We start from the raw sequence: 20432 nt of genomic DNA on the forward strand, positions 1-20432 counted from the left end.
AGATTAAACCAACTTAAATTTGAATCGCGTCACTATCATGGGAGCGGCATTAAATTGCGCTTAACAACGTGCTTTCGCAGAGTCTCGACAATATCAAGTATCGAACTTAAAATTCCTCTCGTAGATTCTCGAATATCAAGTCAGTTTTGGATATCAAGTCAGTTTTAGTTGGTTAAAATTCGTCAAGATATTTCCAGAAATTAATCAGCAACGTTACACAGTCCTATCGATATCGCGTGTAAGCGCGAGCAGCGACTATAAATAGCAACGGCACGACCGAAGCTTTTCAGTAAAGCGACTTACAACTTGGAGAAACTTTATTAAACGAATCCGCGCGCGCCGTTAATCACCCATCGGAAATGCGTCTGGCCGATAAATAAATGAAAGCTCTCTCCTAGGCTCGTAGAGAAGGAGAGAGTATACGTCGAATCGCGAGAGTGGCCAAGAAAAAGAAAGAGAGAAGCTTTATATAATCCTCGATCGAACGCATTCTCGTTCCACCCGCTTCTTCCTCTCAGTCCCCTTTCAAAGAGAAGACATTTTAACCAAGTTTTCACCAAAGAAGGACGAGTCTCAGGCGAATCAAGGAAGCGAAGAAGCCGATATACGAGAGAGATTCGCGACAGGCGGCCGATGCCATCGTCTCCCTCGTGATTTGGCATGTCCGGGGAAGCAGGGGGAGGGGGATAAGAGGGGGGAAGGGCACACACAGGGGCCGAGGCTCTATTTCTGGCACGGTCAGCGTGCCAGCAGTGAAGAAGCGCGTATGGACCCGCTATAAACTGCATTCGCGTGACGCGGCGATCGATAGCAATCCCTCTAATGCGTAATCCTTCTCACGATACGCGTTCGCAGAAGAGATTTTCATAATGGAGCGCGTAGGAGAATGGTTAAGAGTTCTACGGGCGGTAGCGTAATATCTAACATTTAAATGAGTCGTGCCGGCTGAATCTATAATTTTCCTCGTTTCAATTAAATGTTACAAGTCGCGGTTTCGAATGGTTATAGTAATTTGTATGACATTTCACGTTGCGCCACAGTTCTGGGAAAATTATTGGATTCCCGACGCAAGGTTCAAAAGCCAAGCTTAACTACGGCAATGCTACTTGTCCAATCGCGACTTCCGATCGCCTTTTAGCAATTGACATTACATTACTATTGTGCCTTTTGTAGAGGAATATCGCGCCTTATATCGTGTGAATTTTTCCGGTCGACCTGCGCAGCCTCTCGGCGGAAATTGCTTTCAATCGACAACCTTCTTGATTCTACCCTCGCGTATCGAGCGTTTATCGCAATGGCATTTCAATAGAGCGAGTATTATATTAAAGTCGCTCGTAAAATTTTTTATTCGCATTATATACTCCGGTTGTTCTTTTCATCTTGCTCCATTTTATTTTAACGTGCTTCTTGAGTTTCGAATTCCCGGCTACTTTTCTCGGATTGTTCGATCGCTTATGCCATAACTTAGTATTTCTTCGAGCAGTATATCACGCGACTCCCCGTTAAACCTTTATTCGCTCTTCGGTCGGCTTTCAATGTTGCCCTTTTACTGGCCGAGCCGCCGTTTCTTTTTTCGGTCGATCGTAAAGTTCTCGAGCCGGTCGGCTTTACTATCACGATTACAGACCGCCGTTGATTTAATTCCGTACGTCCACAGTCGTATGCACTCGACGAACAAACGAAACAGACGGACGAAGACGGCGGGGTGAAATTTTACGAACCAGTCGCGCGACGGAGGTTTTAAGAGCGCGGCCGAAATAGCGTTTTTTAAAGCCAGGCGAGGCCGATGGTACACATCGAGAAACCTTTCGTTCGCGCTTTGTGTCTAAAGCTTTCCATGTTTCTTTTTTGCGTCGAGATATGGGCAGAAAACGCGCTCGTTTCGTTGATGGACGAATTGTTGTTTAAGAGGGTACGAGTTCCAAGTTTGAAACATTTCTGTTCTTTTGTATATTAAATATTATTTGTAAAATATTATTTCATTAAGCAATAAAATATTATATTTCTCGTATTTATTAAAATTAATATTTAGGAATAAAATCGAAATGTTTTTTAGCAAATGCAGTTTAAGAATGTAATTAATGTAATTATTCCAATTACATGTAAACACACGCACATAAGTACACAGAATGATCACCGTTTACAGTTAATTGACGAGAAAAAATAAACTTGAAATTGTTTGAAAAATTCCGTTATGTGGGCATGAAATTGTGCTTATTCTGTATCATTATTTCCGAACCTAATCGAAAGCAATGACGGAGAAACAGGCTTGTCATCGACAAATTGCCGCGAGCAAGAACTCTTACTACTTCATATTACATTATCGACACTTGGAAATCTGCTTGGTTACAGTAATATTGAGAAAGATAGAGAGAGAAGGATAGAAATCTTCGATTTACAATTTGCACCGCAAATAAGATCTTCAATTATACGAGCCAAAATCTTCAGCAGGATCTCAATTTAAGTGTGATTTGGATTATATTGAGCGCGTAAAGAAGAGCATCCCAGATATAACTAACTTTCGGTGATCTTCCTTCGGCACTTTAATACGCGCATTATCATTTAATAACGCACAATTCATGTAAGAGAAGAAATTTACTGACAATTCTCTCGTAGATTTATATCGTTCATTTCCGCGATTTCGCGCGAGGTCGGCGAGTTTCTTCGGTGACACCGTAATCACTTATAAAGGGGCCGTCCTTAATCGCGTCTCGCGAATTTGCGCTTATGATGCACTCGATACGAGCTCCTGTGTGCTTCTGATGCTCTTCGGCTTGACTCGAGTATCTCCGCATCGCCGCCGAGTGCACGCGGCTTGTGGGGGGGTAAAAACGACTGAAAGTGCATGCGCGATGCATTTTCTCCCCCCGTTTCCATCTCGACGTCGGTCCCGTGCGAGTAGAAGGACATCGGGCACGTCGACCGCAATTATCGAGGCGATTCGTCCCGAACACGCGGGGTCGGACGGCTTTTTTCCGCCGAAGGATGGCTACGTACATCGTACACCTTCGTGGATTTTCGTCGGGAAAGTAGCGCGAAGATGAAATTGAGGCCCCCTTCCCCCATCCAGGGGAGTTTTATGTTTCGTGTGTTTCGGGTCGACATAGAAGCCACCGACGGTCTTTGTCCCAGATCTGAGGTTTTCCAAAGAATTAATTAAGAAAGGGCTAAATATTACGAAAAGAAATGGAAATATTTAATTGAGAAAAGCTATTGTATGTTTGAGAAGATCCAAGAGATTTAAATGTTTTCTAATATCGAAAATTCCCTCTATTAATTTTTATTATAATTTTATTATAAAATAATAATTATAAAATATTTTTATTATATAAAAGAAGTCTTATTTTTCTGTCGCTAATGGTAGTTTTTAAGAGATGAAATAATGTTGACAGGAAAAATTAGTATGCAGGATTAACTTTGCTTGAATGTTGCATAAAGCAATTGTCAACAACCCAGAAGGTTACCATGCGATTCAGGGGCAACTGCTTTACGTAAAGCGTGAATTAACTCGTTATCCGCGAATTGGTCAGGCCTATTAAGCGCAATGGCAAGCAAAACGATCGATTACTCGCTATTTTCAGCGGTGCCCGTGTACTTTATTGGGCATCTGTTCTTTTTTTTCGCAATTTATACCGATCCGCGACGCATTGTGCATTGTTATTCAGTTTTGCCGTTTAATCGAGTCCGCTTTCCGTCGATTCTTGCCAGCCAACGCATTACGGAACGCAACCCGCTTACACGGCATGTTTTGTATCGTACAAATAGCGTCGCGTCTCGATTCTCTACGTCGAGGCACCTTATTACGCTCACGTCACAAGTTCGTTATCGTCGGTTATGCACTGCACATGTATACGCGCCCTCCTTGCCAAGCACGAGCCGTGACAAAAACAGAGTGTGCGAAAAAGTTACAGATGCCTTAGATTTCTATGGAATTTGTAGAGTTAATTTTTCGCCGGCAATATTTAAAATTAGAATTTGAATACAAGAATTTTTATATTCAATCAATTTTGTCTAAATGACGCTACCTAAATAAATATAATTAATAGGAATAAAATGTTCGAATACCTCGATGATGACGTAACAATGTCCCATTATTACACAGTAAAAAATAAAATGTTAATTTTAACATTTTTCCCATATCCCAGAAAGTCTAAATTTTAAATTAAAATAACTCATTCATCGTATGTTACTTATTGACAAACTAAAAATGCTAAATAATTGACACAATACTTTACATTTATTTTTGTTATCGTGACACAATACTTTACATTTATTTTTGTTATCGTGACTTTAAGTGTAATGTAAAAGTAACATAATAAATTAATTAAAAATTACATGAAAAAATAGTTACAATAACTCGTAAGAAATATTGAGGACATTAACATATAATAGTAATTATTTCAACTTAAATTATTTGTAATAGAAACATTTGATTTTAGTAAATTTGATTTGAAGATTCACTTTAACTTTTCTTAGAATGTTAAACTGACTTTGTGACATGTTGATTGTTTAAAATGATTACGTTAAAAATACTCAAAATAATATTTTATTTCTAAGAGATGTGTACAAAGTGTTAAGTTATAAAGTTGACATAAATGTAACGCATGAAAACGTTATAAAAATAATAACATATAAGTTGTATGTTAATTTTACATTAAAGTGCTAATCAAAATGTGGTAACACAAGAAAATTTTAACATATGGACGCACAATTTTTTACTGTGCATGATCATTAATTCACATGCATCTCGTGTCGCGTTTCTCTATATTGCCATGACGGATCTATAAATTCGTAACACATACATTTTTCTCTTTCTCTCTCTGTCGGTTTATAGCGCATAAAAGTATCGTGTTTCTCAGGCGATTCGCGATAACGGTATCCCGACAGCGAGAACGTCATCGTCACGGTTAGTAGCCGCAGATATCGGTACCGACCTATCCCGCGAGAATAGCCCAAAGACCGTATATGACGACGATGGCAATGTCGCGAGCCATTTCTCTCTCTCTTCCCCTCTTCCGCTCTTTGTTTTTCTCGCGATTGCCGGGTCAGCTGACTGTCATAAACTTCTCTATTCCATTCCTCGTTCGCTCTCTATCGCGAGCCTCTCGTATCTTATCCACCGCCTTCTCCTTTTCCTTGCCATCTTCCTTTCTCGCCGACTTTGCGACTCGTTCTTTCCCCCTTTTTGCCGCAGGGTGTGATATACAAAGTCGCGTGTGACAGAAACGAGGTCGTAGCTCCTTAAGTTACGGGAGGAACAACCCGGTTTGCCTTACGTAGGTACGTGCACCACGTACTATACGAGACCCGCTTTTCCGCGAAGGTAGGACGTCATCCACCTCTATCGCGCCAGCATCGTTGCAAGAGCGCGCGATCGCGTAGCTTCTGCCCATCTCTCGCGGTCGCTGAATCGTTCAGCCATTTTTTACGGTCGGCAGTGGAAACCTCGCGAGAGCGAGGCTCGTTCGCACTCGCGTCACGATAGGTCGGCTGAATTATACTCGGTCGGGCGATAAATTTTCCGGAAATTTATCGCCGCGTACACACCGGTATTCTTCCCGCATGGTTCCTCTCCTTTCTGTGAACGAGTTCTCTCGCATCTTCCGGGCAATTCGCTTTTAACGCACGGGCTTTTTCCTTCGTCTCGGAGTTTCCCAAACGGAGGGTCGATATCCCAGAAAAGTCTTGGGCTATACCTTATATAGTCGTGCGAGATTTATAGGTTCTGTGAAAAGAAATGAGAAAAAAGCACTTTAAAATATATTCTTTTAATAGCGTTAATTAATATATTTCCAATTTAATATATTAATATGTGATAATGTATGTTGAACAATCATAGATTAACATTTATTTAAAATGACTTAAAAAAATATGATTAATCTTCATACATTTTTTTTCACGTATGTATAAGTTATTTTATCACTTTATTACATATCTTTTAATTTTAGAGACATTTAAACTTTTATATCATATACAAAAGTATTATAAAATTAAATACATTTATTTTATGTTACACCGCACAATTTATAATAAATTTATTTATATAAATTGAATATGCATGCTCGCAAGCATATTGTACCTTCGTGGTTATTCGCCTTATACGTGTTTAATTATTTAATTACTGTTTTTTTTTTTCCAAACGAATATTACTCATTTATACATTTGATTACACACTGTTTTCTATTAATACGTAGAGTGTGTTGGATATCAAAGAGTTTATTTCTCCCATTAATATAATAAATAAATACAATAAAATATTTGATATATATAAAACATACCATATATTCGCTTATGGGGATTGTAGAAACAGTCGGAGAGGTCTAATTCCGTGATTGGATAAAGCGATAGAGATGATCGTAATTCTTTTTAATGTTCTGAAGGGATGCAGGGATATAGCATTAGAGGTTTGTCTTTTTTCTCATTTTTCAGTGATCATCAGACTTGTTTCGCCGGGTCTTTAGTTGAACATGGTAGCAACGTTCCTTCGGGTGCTTTATTATTCGTTCCTTTTTCCCTGAATCTTTTCGTTTCGCTTTGTCTCTTTCTCTCTTTCTCTCTTTCTCTCTTTCTATTCCTTCCCTTTTTTTCCAAGCTCCGATTAATCACTGTGGTTTCCATCATCGATTCTACGAAGCGAGTAATCACCAATGACTGCCACTCTCTTTCGCGTAACATAATCTGCATCGTTATCGAGCGCCTTCAATCAATCGGATCGATTGCTTTCAAACTGGTAACAAAGTTACATTTATCTCTCGAATTCGTTTAACTGGTTATTTTGTTCGAACCTCTTTTTTAAGCTGGCAGAACCAAATTAGCAAAATCAAATCGAATCTATTACATTATTTAGTGCCTATTTTGTACTAATTTGTATCATTAATAATAATTTTGTACAATTTGAACTTTTGTTTGAACATTTTTCCGAACGTTATTTAAAAAAAAAAAAAAACGTAGAGGCCAACTTCACATATAACAAAATTGAGATTTTGCAAAAATTTTTTCGTAACAGGCTTAATCTATAGATTTTTGTTTGTACATTTACAGACAAATTGAATATCCGTTGCCAGAAGTTTTGTTCGAAATCCTTTTCATTCCTATATGCATTTCGAAAATGAGGAAACTTTAATAAATTCTTCAGATCGTAACAATATTTCAATCTAATTATTTTACCTTGCTTTATATTTTAATCTATATTCTTGAAATTTTATATATATATATATATATATATATATATATATATATATATATGTAATAAATAAATTTGTTGAGGATTGTTGCAAAATGACAGCAAGGAAGGAAGTTATAAATTGGAGTATCTCCAAACGAGATAAATGCAAGTTAGAATACGGTCTTCATTTGTTGATGTGATTAAGGACTAGGACGTTTATTAACGTACTTCAGGAAACTCTGTCGCGATTCACCTCGCCGTTGCTGAAAGTCGCTTGAAGCCGCGCCAAAGTGTATTAACTCGCATAAATCCAAACTTAGCTCTTGGATGATCAATGCATTTCTCGTGAGACAAACAACGATCCATCGTTATGCCAATGCACTGTCGTTGCAGTGCGCACAACGCAACTTGGGATTTCCTGTCAAATCGCACGACTCGACAGGATCGGATATTATGTAAAATCAGTAACATTCTTTGAGCCCGTTTTGTCAAATTTTCTCGAGACAGATAATGTATGAATAATATATATATTACTAAAATACTTTTTATTTATAAATAAAAAATATTTTTGTCCATTTTATACAGATAATGTATGAATAATATATATATTATTAAAATACTTTTTATTTATAGATAAAAAGTATTTTTGTCCATTTATACAGATAATGTATGAATGATAAAATATATATATTATTAAAATATTTTTTATTTATAAATAAAAAATATTTTTGTCCATTTTTATAAAAACATTTTAGAAGTAATTCGAGTTTAAAATGCAAACTATAGAAATTGATATTTATATTTGCTGGCGATAATTAGTAAGAAGGATAATTAGGTTCCAAAAATTAAATCGAGATTAAAGTTGTAGCGATTTCAAATAATGTCGACTGTTACCGTTTTATTCTTACTTTGAGAATCACTGTCGTTTGCTGTCTAATCTGACCGACTTGCTCGCGAGCCGCGTAGACCGAGTTTCACTCCTGTCGTTCGGGGATTCTCAAGCGCGAGAAGGCGAGGAATCGTTTTAGCTACCGGTTTTCACAATCAAGACTCATGACTCGTGTCCGTCCCACTCGTTCCCTTAATCCAAACTTTCTCTCTTTCCCTCCATCTCGACAGAATACACTAATCAATTCGCAAATGCAATTCATCGCGTGTTATCAGATTTAACTTTTTCGCTCTTTTCTTTGCCTCCTTATCTTTTTTTTTCTCTTTCATTTTACTTTTGAAGAATCGTGACATTCTCGTTATCGTCGGATAATGTAGTAAAAACGAACAGAGATAAGAAGCGGATGAAATGTATTATTTTGTTTTATCTCTTTTTTTTTAATTCTCTTTAACACCAATTTATACTTAATGTGATAAACGAATAGCACAAATAAAATGACTCGAAGTGAAGATATTGTCCGTGTAATAAAGCTGTTTCGCGTTTAATGAACTCTGATAAGTCATTTATCTTTCTGCTTTCTTTCTGCTTTCTTTTTAGAACTCTTCAGAACATTTTTTAAACATTCAAAGATAAATTTTTTTGAAAACTTTAAGTTTTAAGACTAATGTCAAAAATACAACATTAATTATTGACTTATTAAGTGATAATTAATTTCATTTAAGATCAAATCAATTATTGTTATTAATTTGATTATTGACGAAGCTCTCTCGAAGAATATTAACAATTCAGTAACATCTCCATGTTATATGGCTGTCTTCTTTTCTCTTTTTTGTATTTTTTACGCAGCTTCTTAATTTGCTACGAAATTATAAACGTCAGTATGATTAAAAGAGATACGGTAGAATTTGTGAATTACATCACGTTTTATCGTCTCCTCTCGCACGAGACGTAAAAGAGGAAAGAAAAAAAAAGAATCATTCGGTGACGACCTCAATTTCGCGCACGTCGCCGTTTATAATCGCTATAACGCTCCTGGGCATGGCGTGGGGCAGACTCTAACCGTTGTCAGAGTCTGCGTGATTTAAAATTTTTACTATTTTTTCTTAGCCCGAAGATATTCAGGAATTAAATGCAATAACAATTCAATTATTACAGCAAAATATTATTTCAGGTAAAAAAATATTAGTCAAACAAAGAAAACGAAAGCATTTCTACGTTTACTCTCTTTATCAATGTGGAATTATGCACTCAAAGAAATGTAATAAACTATGTCATAATCTATCATTATTTTTGGCAAGTTTTTAAATTAATCTGATCAAAGAAAATTTATTCTATATTTGTAAAATGTTTTATATATTTTCAATTCAATTTTAAATAAAATAATTCTATAAGAAAAAAATTTGGACATTTGAAATTAAGGATTCTAGAAAAAGTTTTTCATCGTATCATACATCAAACGTGTGTACTTTATCATTATATATCTTTGACAAGTTTTTATACTGATAAAAGAAAAAAACCAATATATAAATAACGATTATAATACGATTAATATACAGGGTGTATCAGAGCGACCGTAACAGCAGTTTTTTGAGGAACCTAAGCATTTTAAAGAAAAATGTTTCATACAAAAGTTGTAGGGCTTAAAATAACCTATTTAATGATCATATCAGTTTGACTTTGAATAGCACCGTCAAGGTCACATAAAAAATACTTTGAATTTTTTAAATGGAAACCCCCATTTTTTATTGCATATTCTTGTAGCTTACCTCGAGAGCTTTCCAAAACACTATAATTAAGTTAGTTTTCATTAAGTACTTTCCGAGTTATGAGGCTTGAAATCATTTCTTAATTTTACATAAACCGTAAAATATCTTGTAAAATATTCATTTTTCGATTATCTTACCTTAATACTTTTATGTACAAAATAATGAGAGGAATCAATTGGTGTAAAGAAAACACATAGTTGTTTTTGAGAAAAAATATGTAATTTGCAATTAACAATTACATATTTTTTCTTAAAAACAACTGTATGTTTTCTTTACACCAATTGATTCCTCTCATAATTTTGTACATAAAAGTATTAAGGTAAGATAATAAAAAAATGAATATTTTACAAGATATTTTACGGTTTATGTAAAATTAAGAAATGATTTCAAGCCTCATAACTCGGAAAGTACTTAATGAAAACTAACTTAATTATAGTGTTTTGGAAAGCTCTCGAGGTAAGCTACAAGAATATGCAATAAAAAATGGGGGTTTCCGTTTAAAAAATTCAAAGTATTTTTTATGTGACCTTGACGGTGCTATTCAAAGTCAAACTGATATGATCATTAAATAGGTTATTTTAAGCCCTACAACTTTTGTATGAAACATTTTTCTCTAAAATGTTTAGGTTCCTCAAAAAATTGCTGTTACGGTCGCTCTGATACACCCTGTATATTTAAAAAAATGTGTCCTATATATTTTTAAAACTATTTTATATCTTCTTTTCAATTGAATTTCAAACAAAATAACTCTGTAAGAAAAATCGGTACATTTGAAAAAATAATAACTAGATGTCTCAAGACCTTAAAAAGTAACAAAATTAATTTTAAAATCTTTCGTCCATGCTCCTGACTCATAAATCAAGAGTGATCGCAGTGCGAAATTTGTACGCGACGCCATAACGTGTGCGCGTACAACAAATATTTAATTATCTGCACTAGCGAAGCGGCAGAATTTTAATTCGGCCAAGGCAAGAGAGTTCTTGTGTGAAAAAAAAGGAGGAGCCGAAAAAAAGAGAATCGCTCTCCGCGCCGCGTCCATCTCGGGCATTAAAATTCAAGAGCGAGCATCGTTGTAGATGCGCGAGCGTGGACGGTGCAAATTCTATTAGAACGAATCCAATAAAGAGGCGCGACCACCTGCATTCACACGTCAACGCAAGGTTTCCTTCTCTACGGATTATCGAAAGATCGAAGAGGTGAAGTCCGGTTGCGTCAGATTTTTTGGCAAGCGTTATCTCATCGCCGATAATTTTATTTCACGCGTGAAGGAGTAAAAATAAAATCATTCTTGAAAAAGAATAAAATTTAAAATTGTAAAATTATTATTAAGTTTCCTAATTTGTGAAAGATTTTAAGAAACATCAGAAATTTTTTTTTCTTTATTATTAATCTTCTGGAGAGAATATTATATGATATTCGATATAATTAGCGTTCGAGCGCGTCGTGATCTTAACGATCGATAGGAGAGCTCAAGACAAAGATAGACAAGGATTCTACGCGGAAGTCATTTCGTACAGGTCGAGAGAAGTCTATAACGTCTTCCCTGTTCTTTTTTCTTCCTTTCTTTCATGGGTCACTCCTCCTTTTTCTCGATAGCAGTAGTCGGCCGTTGTCTCTCCGGCTCGCCTTTCACGGATGCTTACCGTTATACGCTCTCGCATTATTATCGTAATCATAGCGCAGTCCGACGCCCCAAGGAGCGTGGCCTATATTTTCTCTCAATGTATAATCAATGATGCTTATTATTTCCCTTTTCTTCCCTCCTTCCTACCGTTGCGAATTATCTCTCTTTCTGCCTTTCAATTTTTTTAAATCCTTCTCGCAGCTCATATTATTTAAAATTTATACAAATGATTTAATATTTAATATTTATTTAAAATGATGGAATGAAATAATTTATTTAATAAAGATATATATATTATTTAATGATAACACACAGAGAGAGATTTTAGCAATATTATCTTTTATTTTTTTTTCCAGATTTAGAGTCCCGCGGTTAATAAAATATAAAAATTATTATTTATTATTTATTATTAATATAAAAATTAATAAAATATTAAAATATGAATTTTTGAATTTATGCTTTCTCGAATCTTATAGATTTATAAAAAAATATAATTTATATTATAAATTTAAGTAAAATGGGCATAATAAACAAACCGAAGAAACTCGAGAGAAAGCCTTTTCGTGCGACTTTCAATGCGTTTGTTGCACGCGAGTCTCTTGCATCCCTCTACCTTCTGCTTCTTTTTAGTCTTTCCGCATTTGTCTCTCCTCATTGGCTTGCAGCACGGCGTGTCTCTCCGCCGCCTTCGAAGGAAGAAAAACCTGACCTATCGTACGCTAGCCTCCTCTCTCTCTCCTGCGATCTCTAACACCAGTCTAACGCCGCCCTGGAGTCAATCCTTTCACTGCCACGCGAGCGGCAACTTAACGATGTCATTTCGGGCCAACGACCGCCGGTGCGGTTCGGGCTTTGGTCAAACGTGACGCGTTCGAGCGAATATAATAGAGAATGCGCTTACAATTGCGAAAATTTTAAAAATGTTCATCGAAAGCACACACTTTGCTTAGAACAAAATTCGAAGTCGACGATCGATCGCGAAATATTCCCAAACGAAGAAGAAGAATCAACGATAATGGGGGAAAAGGCAAAAATGCAGGATTAAATTTATTAGCGCGAATCATCAGCTGTCTTCTTATTTATATATAAAATATGTAATATATATGTATGTATAGTTTTCTTTCTATCCTCTTTAATCGTGTGCGGGAGTATGCTTCTGGAATTATAAACCGGTTTTGTTTCCGAAGCCGTATATCTGTAGACGGAAATGCTAATAATTCAGCTGGCAATCTCTTCCGAAAAAAATGCGCGACGAGCACAGAAACAGGATTCGCGAAGTTATCACGAATCTCGCGCTTGAATATTTTCTCCGTACTTATCATTATACATACCGCCTGTTGTGCATCTTTTTTTTTCGTCGTGATGAGGTAGCATCTTCATCAAGGAGAGGAACCTGACCTAGATCATTTCAGACTCTCTCTTTTTTCTCCCTGCTCCCGTTTTGAATTCTTCGTATAATTTGTCGCATATTCATTTTTTTCTCGTTTCTTTTTGTACATAGTTTTTCATCAATTTCAACAAGCGATATTGAATTTCGTAAAAAAATATTTTAACAAATTTTACAAAAGATCGAATAATACTTGTATTTAGTAAAGGAAAATTTTTTTATGAATGTAATCAAGAGAAACTGTGATAGAGAGGGATTGAAAGATATGTAAATTTTAATAATTTTATAATAGTGCTAATAAATAATAAATAAAAAACTGCTAAAATGATGAACAATTTTCAACTATTCCACTCTATTTCTTTTCACATTCGAGTAGTGAAACATTGGAACAAGTTTCGAGAAATTAATGCAGCATTCAAATCGACTTGAAACGTGGAGATCGTAATGCCAATTTCACAATCGAATACATCTAGTTGTAACTCTGAATGATGCAACTCGCTGCGCTCAAAGTTACGATAACTCCGTAATAAATACCCGTTCGCGAAAGAATAATTCATGTTATAAACAGCGTAATGACAGTTATACCGTTATAAATAATTTTATGATTAAGAAAAACAAATTATTACATTAACCATACAAATGATTAGGCGCGGTAAGAAATAATTTTAATTTTACTTACAATGTTTTCTTTTCCGTTACAAAACACTTTTTATTACAATAGCGTGACCGAAACGGGACTTAAAACGGGCTCTAGGCTTCTTTTCACTTTAGAGATCCCCCCAATCCTCTTTCGTCTGACACGAATTCGCTTGTATTTTGACGTGTACTTTTATCTGCTGCACATGTAGAGACAATCTTTGCATGATACCGCTCGTGATCACTCACGGGCGGCGACGGGCACATCTGACATGCATACGACGACAGTTACACGTGTCAGAATTACCGGTCCTCTTTGCCAAAAGCTGCGGCGCGAAGAGATGAGCTGCGTGGGCATAAATCTCGCACGAGCAATTTACTCGGAAGAATATAACGAGACGCTCGGGAGACACCGCCGGGTTTCCCGTATTCTTTCTCTCCCCTTTTCTCTTCCATCTTGTTTTATTTTTATATCCTAATATTCATTACACGCGTAATTGAGATAACGCGTGATGTAAATGTTGTTTCCTCAAAATATCATTTAATCACGTTCTTCCTCCTTCCCTTTTATCTTTCTTCACATTCGCTTTCGTTGGTAATTCTATGGTTAGCCGGATAATAGTTACGTAACCGTAAACGCAGTCCCGCGCTCTCTTCCGCGCGGTGCAAACCAGCTAATCGTCAAATATTTGCTGAGCCGTATTACAACGTTTCTCGCCGCTATCTCGCACTGCGCCTCTTACACACGCTCATCCCGCCTCTTGTCTTATCCGTCTGTTTGTGTACGCGTGACGAATGCTTGCGTAGCAGCATCGGCATCGTCATCGCACGAACAAGCACCTAACCACGGCCAACAGAATTTTCTCGAGGCGTCCCTGACCATTCTTCTTCTCGCCGGTACAAGCTTTGAGAGAAACGTGCGAAATATGTCGGATAGAAAATTTTTTTTAATGACTAGAAATAAAAAATTAAATAAATAATATGCGTATGTAATTATGTTATTATTATAATGATTTATTTTAATTATGATGTATCTTAAAATTAAAATGTGAGTACGCGATTCAACATTGGAATAGTTGCTCTAACTCTGGAATGAAGATGGATCGTCGATATCATTTTGTTTTATTCAGTAGCAATATTATTTCCCATAAAAGTTTGAAATGTACATTTGCGATATACAAATTGACAGCAACGGATAATTTTATTAATTAAGCGAGACAATTTATCGATCCTGATCTGATAATTTCAACGGTATTTAGTTGATATTTCTCTTAGTTCCTTGTAAGAAATAAACTAACCTTTATTCCATAACATATGCATGGAGTATTCAGATAAAAACATTCAGTACTTTTGCATATACCTACACGTAATATGTCGTTATTAATAGAAGATATATAACGCGATAGAAAACGACGTTTATGCTTCGGTTTTTGAAAATCGACAAGTCGTCGGTTCACGGTTGGCCGCTTATCGTACAGGTGCCGATAAGCGGATAAAGGTCAGAGAGTAAAATGACGTGGACGGTACCTCTCGCGATCGGAGACTGTCGAGTTAAATATAAAAGCGCTGTGACACCGGCTGTGCATGAAATTGTTTAGACGCCGACGTGTACACGCATCTCTCGTTATGCACTGTTTTTCTATCGGCGTTGCTAATTTTATTTAATGACCAAAGTTCCGTGCAACATACAGCTCAAAGTAACGCACGATATATATATAGGAGAGACACGATATTGTATCGAAAAGAATTATTATTAATAAATTACTGTTAAAAAAAGAAATGACAGATATTTATAAAAGATGGCTATTATTTTTGATCTTGATAATTTCTTTTTACACATCGAATATTAGATTATCCCAGAGATTTAAACGACAATATTAGCCTGCGAATATTCTCTTTATAAAATACCGCGAGAGAGCGAAACATTTTTCGCGCGATGCGTTTCGTTTAAAAATATTAAACGCACTCAATACGCCTATGAATATTTACCGCCGGAAATCACTCGACAAACGCGACCTTCCCAGTCTTCTCCGTTACAGGCAAATAATGGCGACTCTACGATAAGAGCTGTAAAATCGTGGCGTTTTCTGCGAAGCGCGCGGTGCCGTAAAAATCATCCCGGCGTATAATAAATTGCTTTCGCGATTCCCGGCGACGTGGCGTAAGAATGTTTCCTGCTGAATTTGGCGAGAGGGAGACTCGACAGGCAGGACGAGTCCGCTGGAAAATATCTCGCGACTGTTTTTCGCGCACGGCAACTCGTATATACGCTTATACTACTTTGCTCGAAATGTTCCCATGAGAATATCAACGTGGTCGTCGGTCGATCCTTAACCGTGAGCATATGTGAACTCGCCGACCATATCGGCCAATTATCACACCAATGCGATGGTCGTTATAATCATCGAGAACATAACCGGCGATTGTTGCCATTGGCCATTCGGTACCCGATGACCGCGTTGATACGTCGAATAACTGTTACTCTCCTGGACCAGCAAACTTTCGGGAATATTAAATTAATCGCCGGCATCTCGAACAAGCCTTCTCGTAGGGACACGTAATAATCTTTCGTAAAGACAGAGCTGTTTACAACCGATTGTCTCTAGGAAGTTTCGGAGATAAATCATAATCGATCGTTTTTTTGTTGCAGGACAGCGAACATCTGATCGCGCTCGCGCGCCTGTCAGACTATAACGTCTACAGAATACCGAACGCCAAGCGAGTTTTCGGCGCACCCTTCGAGTGGGGCGTCTGCCTGAGGCCGAACAGTAACGCCGAGACCGAGACCGAGGACACGGAGGCTGGAGAGCCCGGGATCAAGGTCATTGCTTTCGAAAACGAAAAATCACGCGCTTGCTGGCTCACAGCCATGAGACTCGCTAAGGTAAGCGACATTATTTCTCATTCTCGTCTCGTCGAATCGGCGTTTTTTACTCGAAAATAATACAGTGCATAACACGATTCGAGTGGAGCATTCGTATGTTAAATCTCACTTTGTATCAAGTACATCTTTTTCAATCTGTTTGAATCACAATCATTTCCACCTCGGTATACTCGTGTAAAAACTTGAGAATTAAAAGTCAATGATTGAAAAGAAGGGATGACCCAGGATGATCACACACACAAATACGTATGGCTTTAATCGATAATTATTTTAATTTGAAAGCAAGCTAATATTAATTGTAAAAATGAATATTTAACTTCGCGGCGAGGATAATCGCGCTTACAAATATCATTACGATCCTCGCTTCTCAGCCAATTCTGCGCCCGACCGACTCGACTCTTCCACTACAATGTGATCATCCCTCCGCGGACGAGGTATTATTAGCTCCACGATGGAGAGCCAGGTATAATGAGCCTTATTTTCTTTCCTTTCCTCCTCCTTTCTCCGTCCGCCGACTCGAACGTCGAAACTTCTTCGTGAAGCTTAAAGAAGTTGCGTGACGTTCGTGTTTAGCCGAGAGAGAGATTGAGAAGAAGAGAAGAGAAACACTTTACTCTGTCGACGTGCGTACATACTATATGCCACACAGGCTCGGCACGTTTCGCGTGGCGAAATTTTTTTTCTTGGTCTCTTTTTAGAGTAGCCATGCCACTGACACCGTACACTTTTCTTTCTTCGTTATTTTTTTCCACGAGGATCGAGCTCGTGAGACACGGGGGCTCTCGTTTCCCATCGTCGTCGATAATATCGGTTTATTCTCGAGCGCAGACAGCCTTTGTCTTCTCTCTCTTTCTCTCTCTTCTTCTCTATTCTCTTCTCTTTCAGTCGAGCCAAGTGCTCGCCAATGGAAGAGAGTGACTCGTGGGTTAGTAACGGTTTTCGGTGGTAACGCACGATCGGAGTTCCGCCAATGAGAGAGAAAGAAAGAGAGACTCGAGACTCTAGACGGCTGCCTATTCTACGTTACGCTACTCTTTAGAGGTCTATTCTTCTTCAAGTGCCTGCTTAGACCATCTCTCAAACCCGGCTGGTCTTCAGGAAGTGCGACGCGATATTATCATCGCTCTATCGTTCATTATTGCATATCGTTAAGGATAAAAAAGGCTACATATCTTTTGATAATTATAATTATAATCTCATGATAATTATTTATATTGTATATTTATATTGAGAATTTAACTTTTAAATTTAATGGGTTTTTTTAACACACGCAATCTCAATAATTTTATTAAATTTACAAACGCTGTATCTCCCTGACAAGGATTTCTTTCATCATAATTATAACTTGCTTCCATTCCGGATAACACTTGTCGGGTTGGGATAGCAATCTAATCTGCCGCGGGACGTAATTTGTGAGCCCCTTGCACCGAAGGATCATAAGCCAGTTTCCCTTGATGCATCCTCGAGGGTCTCCCAAGCCATACGTCTATACTACCGTAGCCGCTGGCGGATAGGCAGACTTGCCTAGTGTTTATCTGCCTCGTTGGCTGTCTGAATCTTCTAGTCGACCTATCCTGCTTCGGATTTACTATGCGTGCGCTATTTTTTTCTCTCTCTGACAGTCCGCCGTCGTCTGTCTTTTATCCAAAGGGAAAAGGACGAGATGACGTTGTTTTGGTTGGTAACTGTGGCGCTCTAGGTAGTACTTACGCGTGTCTCAGCGCGAGAGGCCTTTGTAACTCTTTCATCCGAGAAAAAGCTAGGAGTGTGATGAGATGCGGCGAACGAGAAACATTCTGAAAGACAGAAGGGAGAGAGGACAAGAGGAGAGAGAGCAAATGAACGGGTGTAGGCCCTCGGAGAAACCTGCAGGACTCGCTTTGATCGAGAAGACATTGACACTCGTGCCTATCCCCTTTGTATTCCCTTTGTTTCTCTACCGTCGACTATCTTTCCCCTTCGTTCCTTTTTCTTCGTCGCATTTCAATCTTCCCGGACTTCGATTCATTTTACTGAAAATCTAATGAGGTCTAAATATAGCGTACGTAAAATCGTCTTTGTTGATTCGCGAGGATCGTACTTCTCGACGAAAGATGTATTTTTCGTACAAAGATTGAAAAATATTAATAAAATTTAGGTACTATTTGTAATTTGTAAAAATTCATTACACATGATAAATATCAAAATAGAAATGAAAATTAATATGTCTATTAATATGTGAAAGTAACGGAATGATCTCGTATGATCAGTTTGATTAATTCAGGATCAGATTTCTTGCGAGATGAGGATATTGATCGCGAAAACAGTAGATACCGTTTGTTGTCAAGCATTAATAAAATATTGTTACTTGACATCATAACTCTAGCTTTTTGTCCGTCATGCATAAAGCGATAATGAGAAAGCGAATAGATCGCAAAGCGATAAACGCTTCGGATAAAATTAAACCATAAATATCGGATCGCTTTCTATTCGATCGTAATTCTATCCTTCTGAAGAGTTTCTTCCTAGGAGAAACAGAAATCTGAGAATTATAATTATCTTTCGCACACGTACAACATGCACAGAGAAAAATGTATACTGTATTCAAGTAAATATTATTTATTTTAAGTATATCATAAGTTTGTATATCCGCAAATATATTATAAGTTCACCACAAGCATTAAATTTAATTGAATATATTCTGAATTTTAGTAAGTGCAGTATTTTAGTCAAGAATATTAAATTAAAACAAAAATTTGGTTTGCTTACTACATGAGTTGGCGTAAAGTAAGTTTGATTTTTCTTTGATACAACTTTACAATATTCTTGAAGAGAAAATAATTTCTTCTTTTGAGTACATGATAATGAGATTTTCTAACACTTGTGATGAGTATATTTTAAGACTATTATCAAGAATATATTCTTTATTGAAGAAAACTATTACTTAAAAAAAGAAAAGTAAACTGAGTAATCGCTTTTCTTGGCAGTAGAATGATATTTTTCTCTGTGCACATGTACACAAGAAAGAATATATTGCATTAACTTGCACTGTTTTTAAATTACAAAGGAAATATGTTAACTTTTTAGCTATAATCATTTCTCCACGTCACAGAGATGTAATCATACGATATCCAAGGATTCGATGCGGCATTATCCTTCGTTTACTTAGAGACTCGGCATACTTCGTTATCGTTCTTCGTTTTCCTATCGCTGATTAGTGTTAGCATACATTCGCGCTTTACCGCTTTCCATGTTGGCAGATTTCCCCGTCTACGTTTGTGAATAATTGAATTATGTAATTATCTCTCCAAATGCGCGCTCTTGCCGGCTCCAGGGTCGTCTACAATTAGTCGCCGCCGCCTTTCATCTTTGCATTCATCTCGATCGCGCTGCTTAAAATGTTCTCGTCAAAATGTGGAAACGACGAATTCGGACTTTGTTTAATTTATCTTGCTTTTCGAGCGAGACGTACACGACGAAATTGACAGTACAAATATACACTGAGAAAAAAATTTTGTAAAAACATTGAAAATTTTGTTGAATTAACTAAATCCGGCGGTCACGGGCTGCCAACAGCATATACAGGCCGAATAATAAGATTACATAATTGTTTGAAATAATGAAAAGTAGTTAATTGAACTAAATATTATTTTAGATCAACTGAAATAGATATAGTGAGAACTAGAAATCTGTTTGGGCGAAGTAAATGAGTTGTTCTTCTGTGTATATGTTTCAATGTTTTGAGCGAATATATAATCCTTATGACAATATATCCATTAAAAACAGAATAATTTTTCGTCAAGTTAGCTAACTACTAAATTTTTATTTTAATGTCATTTCTCAAAAACTTGATCGATTTAATGTTCTCTGTATATAGATACATATATGATGGAATTAAAAAAAAATTAATCGTTTGCTTAATTACATGGAGCTCTGGAGCTTCTTGCAAAAGCTATAGGAGATGCGGCTATAATATCGCTCTTTAATCGATAAGCTGTGATTTGTGAGACCTGTCGCGGCCTTATATTACTGTCTTAGATGAATGTCACTTTCGGGTTAGGCGTTTTCCTTTTCGCCATCTAGAGGCGAGGCGTGAAGCTCG

General features: G+C 37.0%; 1 protein-coding gene across 10 annotated transcripts in view; it reads left to right on the forward strand.

The window, feature by feature from the left end:
* The window catches only part of LOC145973252 (growth factor receptor-bound protein 14), a 241651-nt gene that overhangs the window by 186224 nt on the left and 34995 nt on the right, over window positions 1-20432 (forward strand). For all 10 annotated transcript variants that reach the window (XM_083102500.1, XM_083102502.1, XM_083102501.1 and 7 more), the window contains one exon: window positions 16118-16351. In XM_083102500.1, coding sequence (XP_082958626.1) covers window positions 16118-16351 — 234 coding nt within the window. The remainder of the gene's footprint in view (window positions 1-16117; window positions 16352-20432) is intronic.

Source organism: Camponotus vicinus, unplaced genomic scaffold (genome assembly GCF_025532165.1).
Source record: "Camponotus vicinus isolate PSW18456_S1 unplaced genomic scaffold, iyCamVici1.0 SCAF_6, whole genome shotgun sequence".
NCBI lineage: Eukaryota > Metazoa > Arthropoda > Insecta > Hymenoptera > Formicidae > Camponotus > Camponotus vicinus.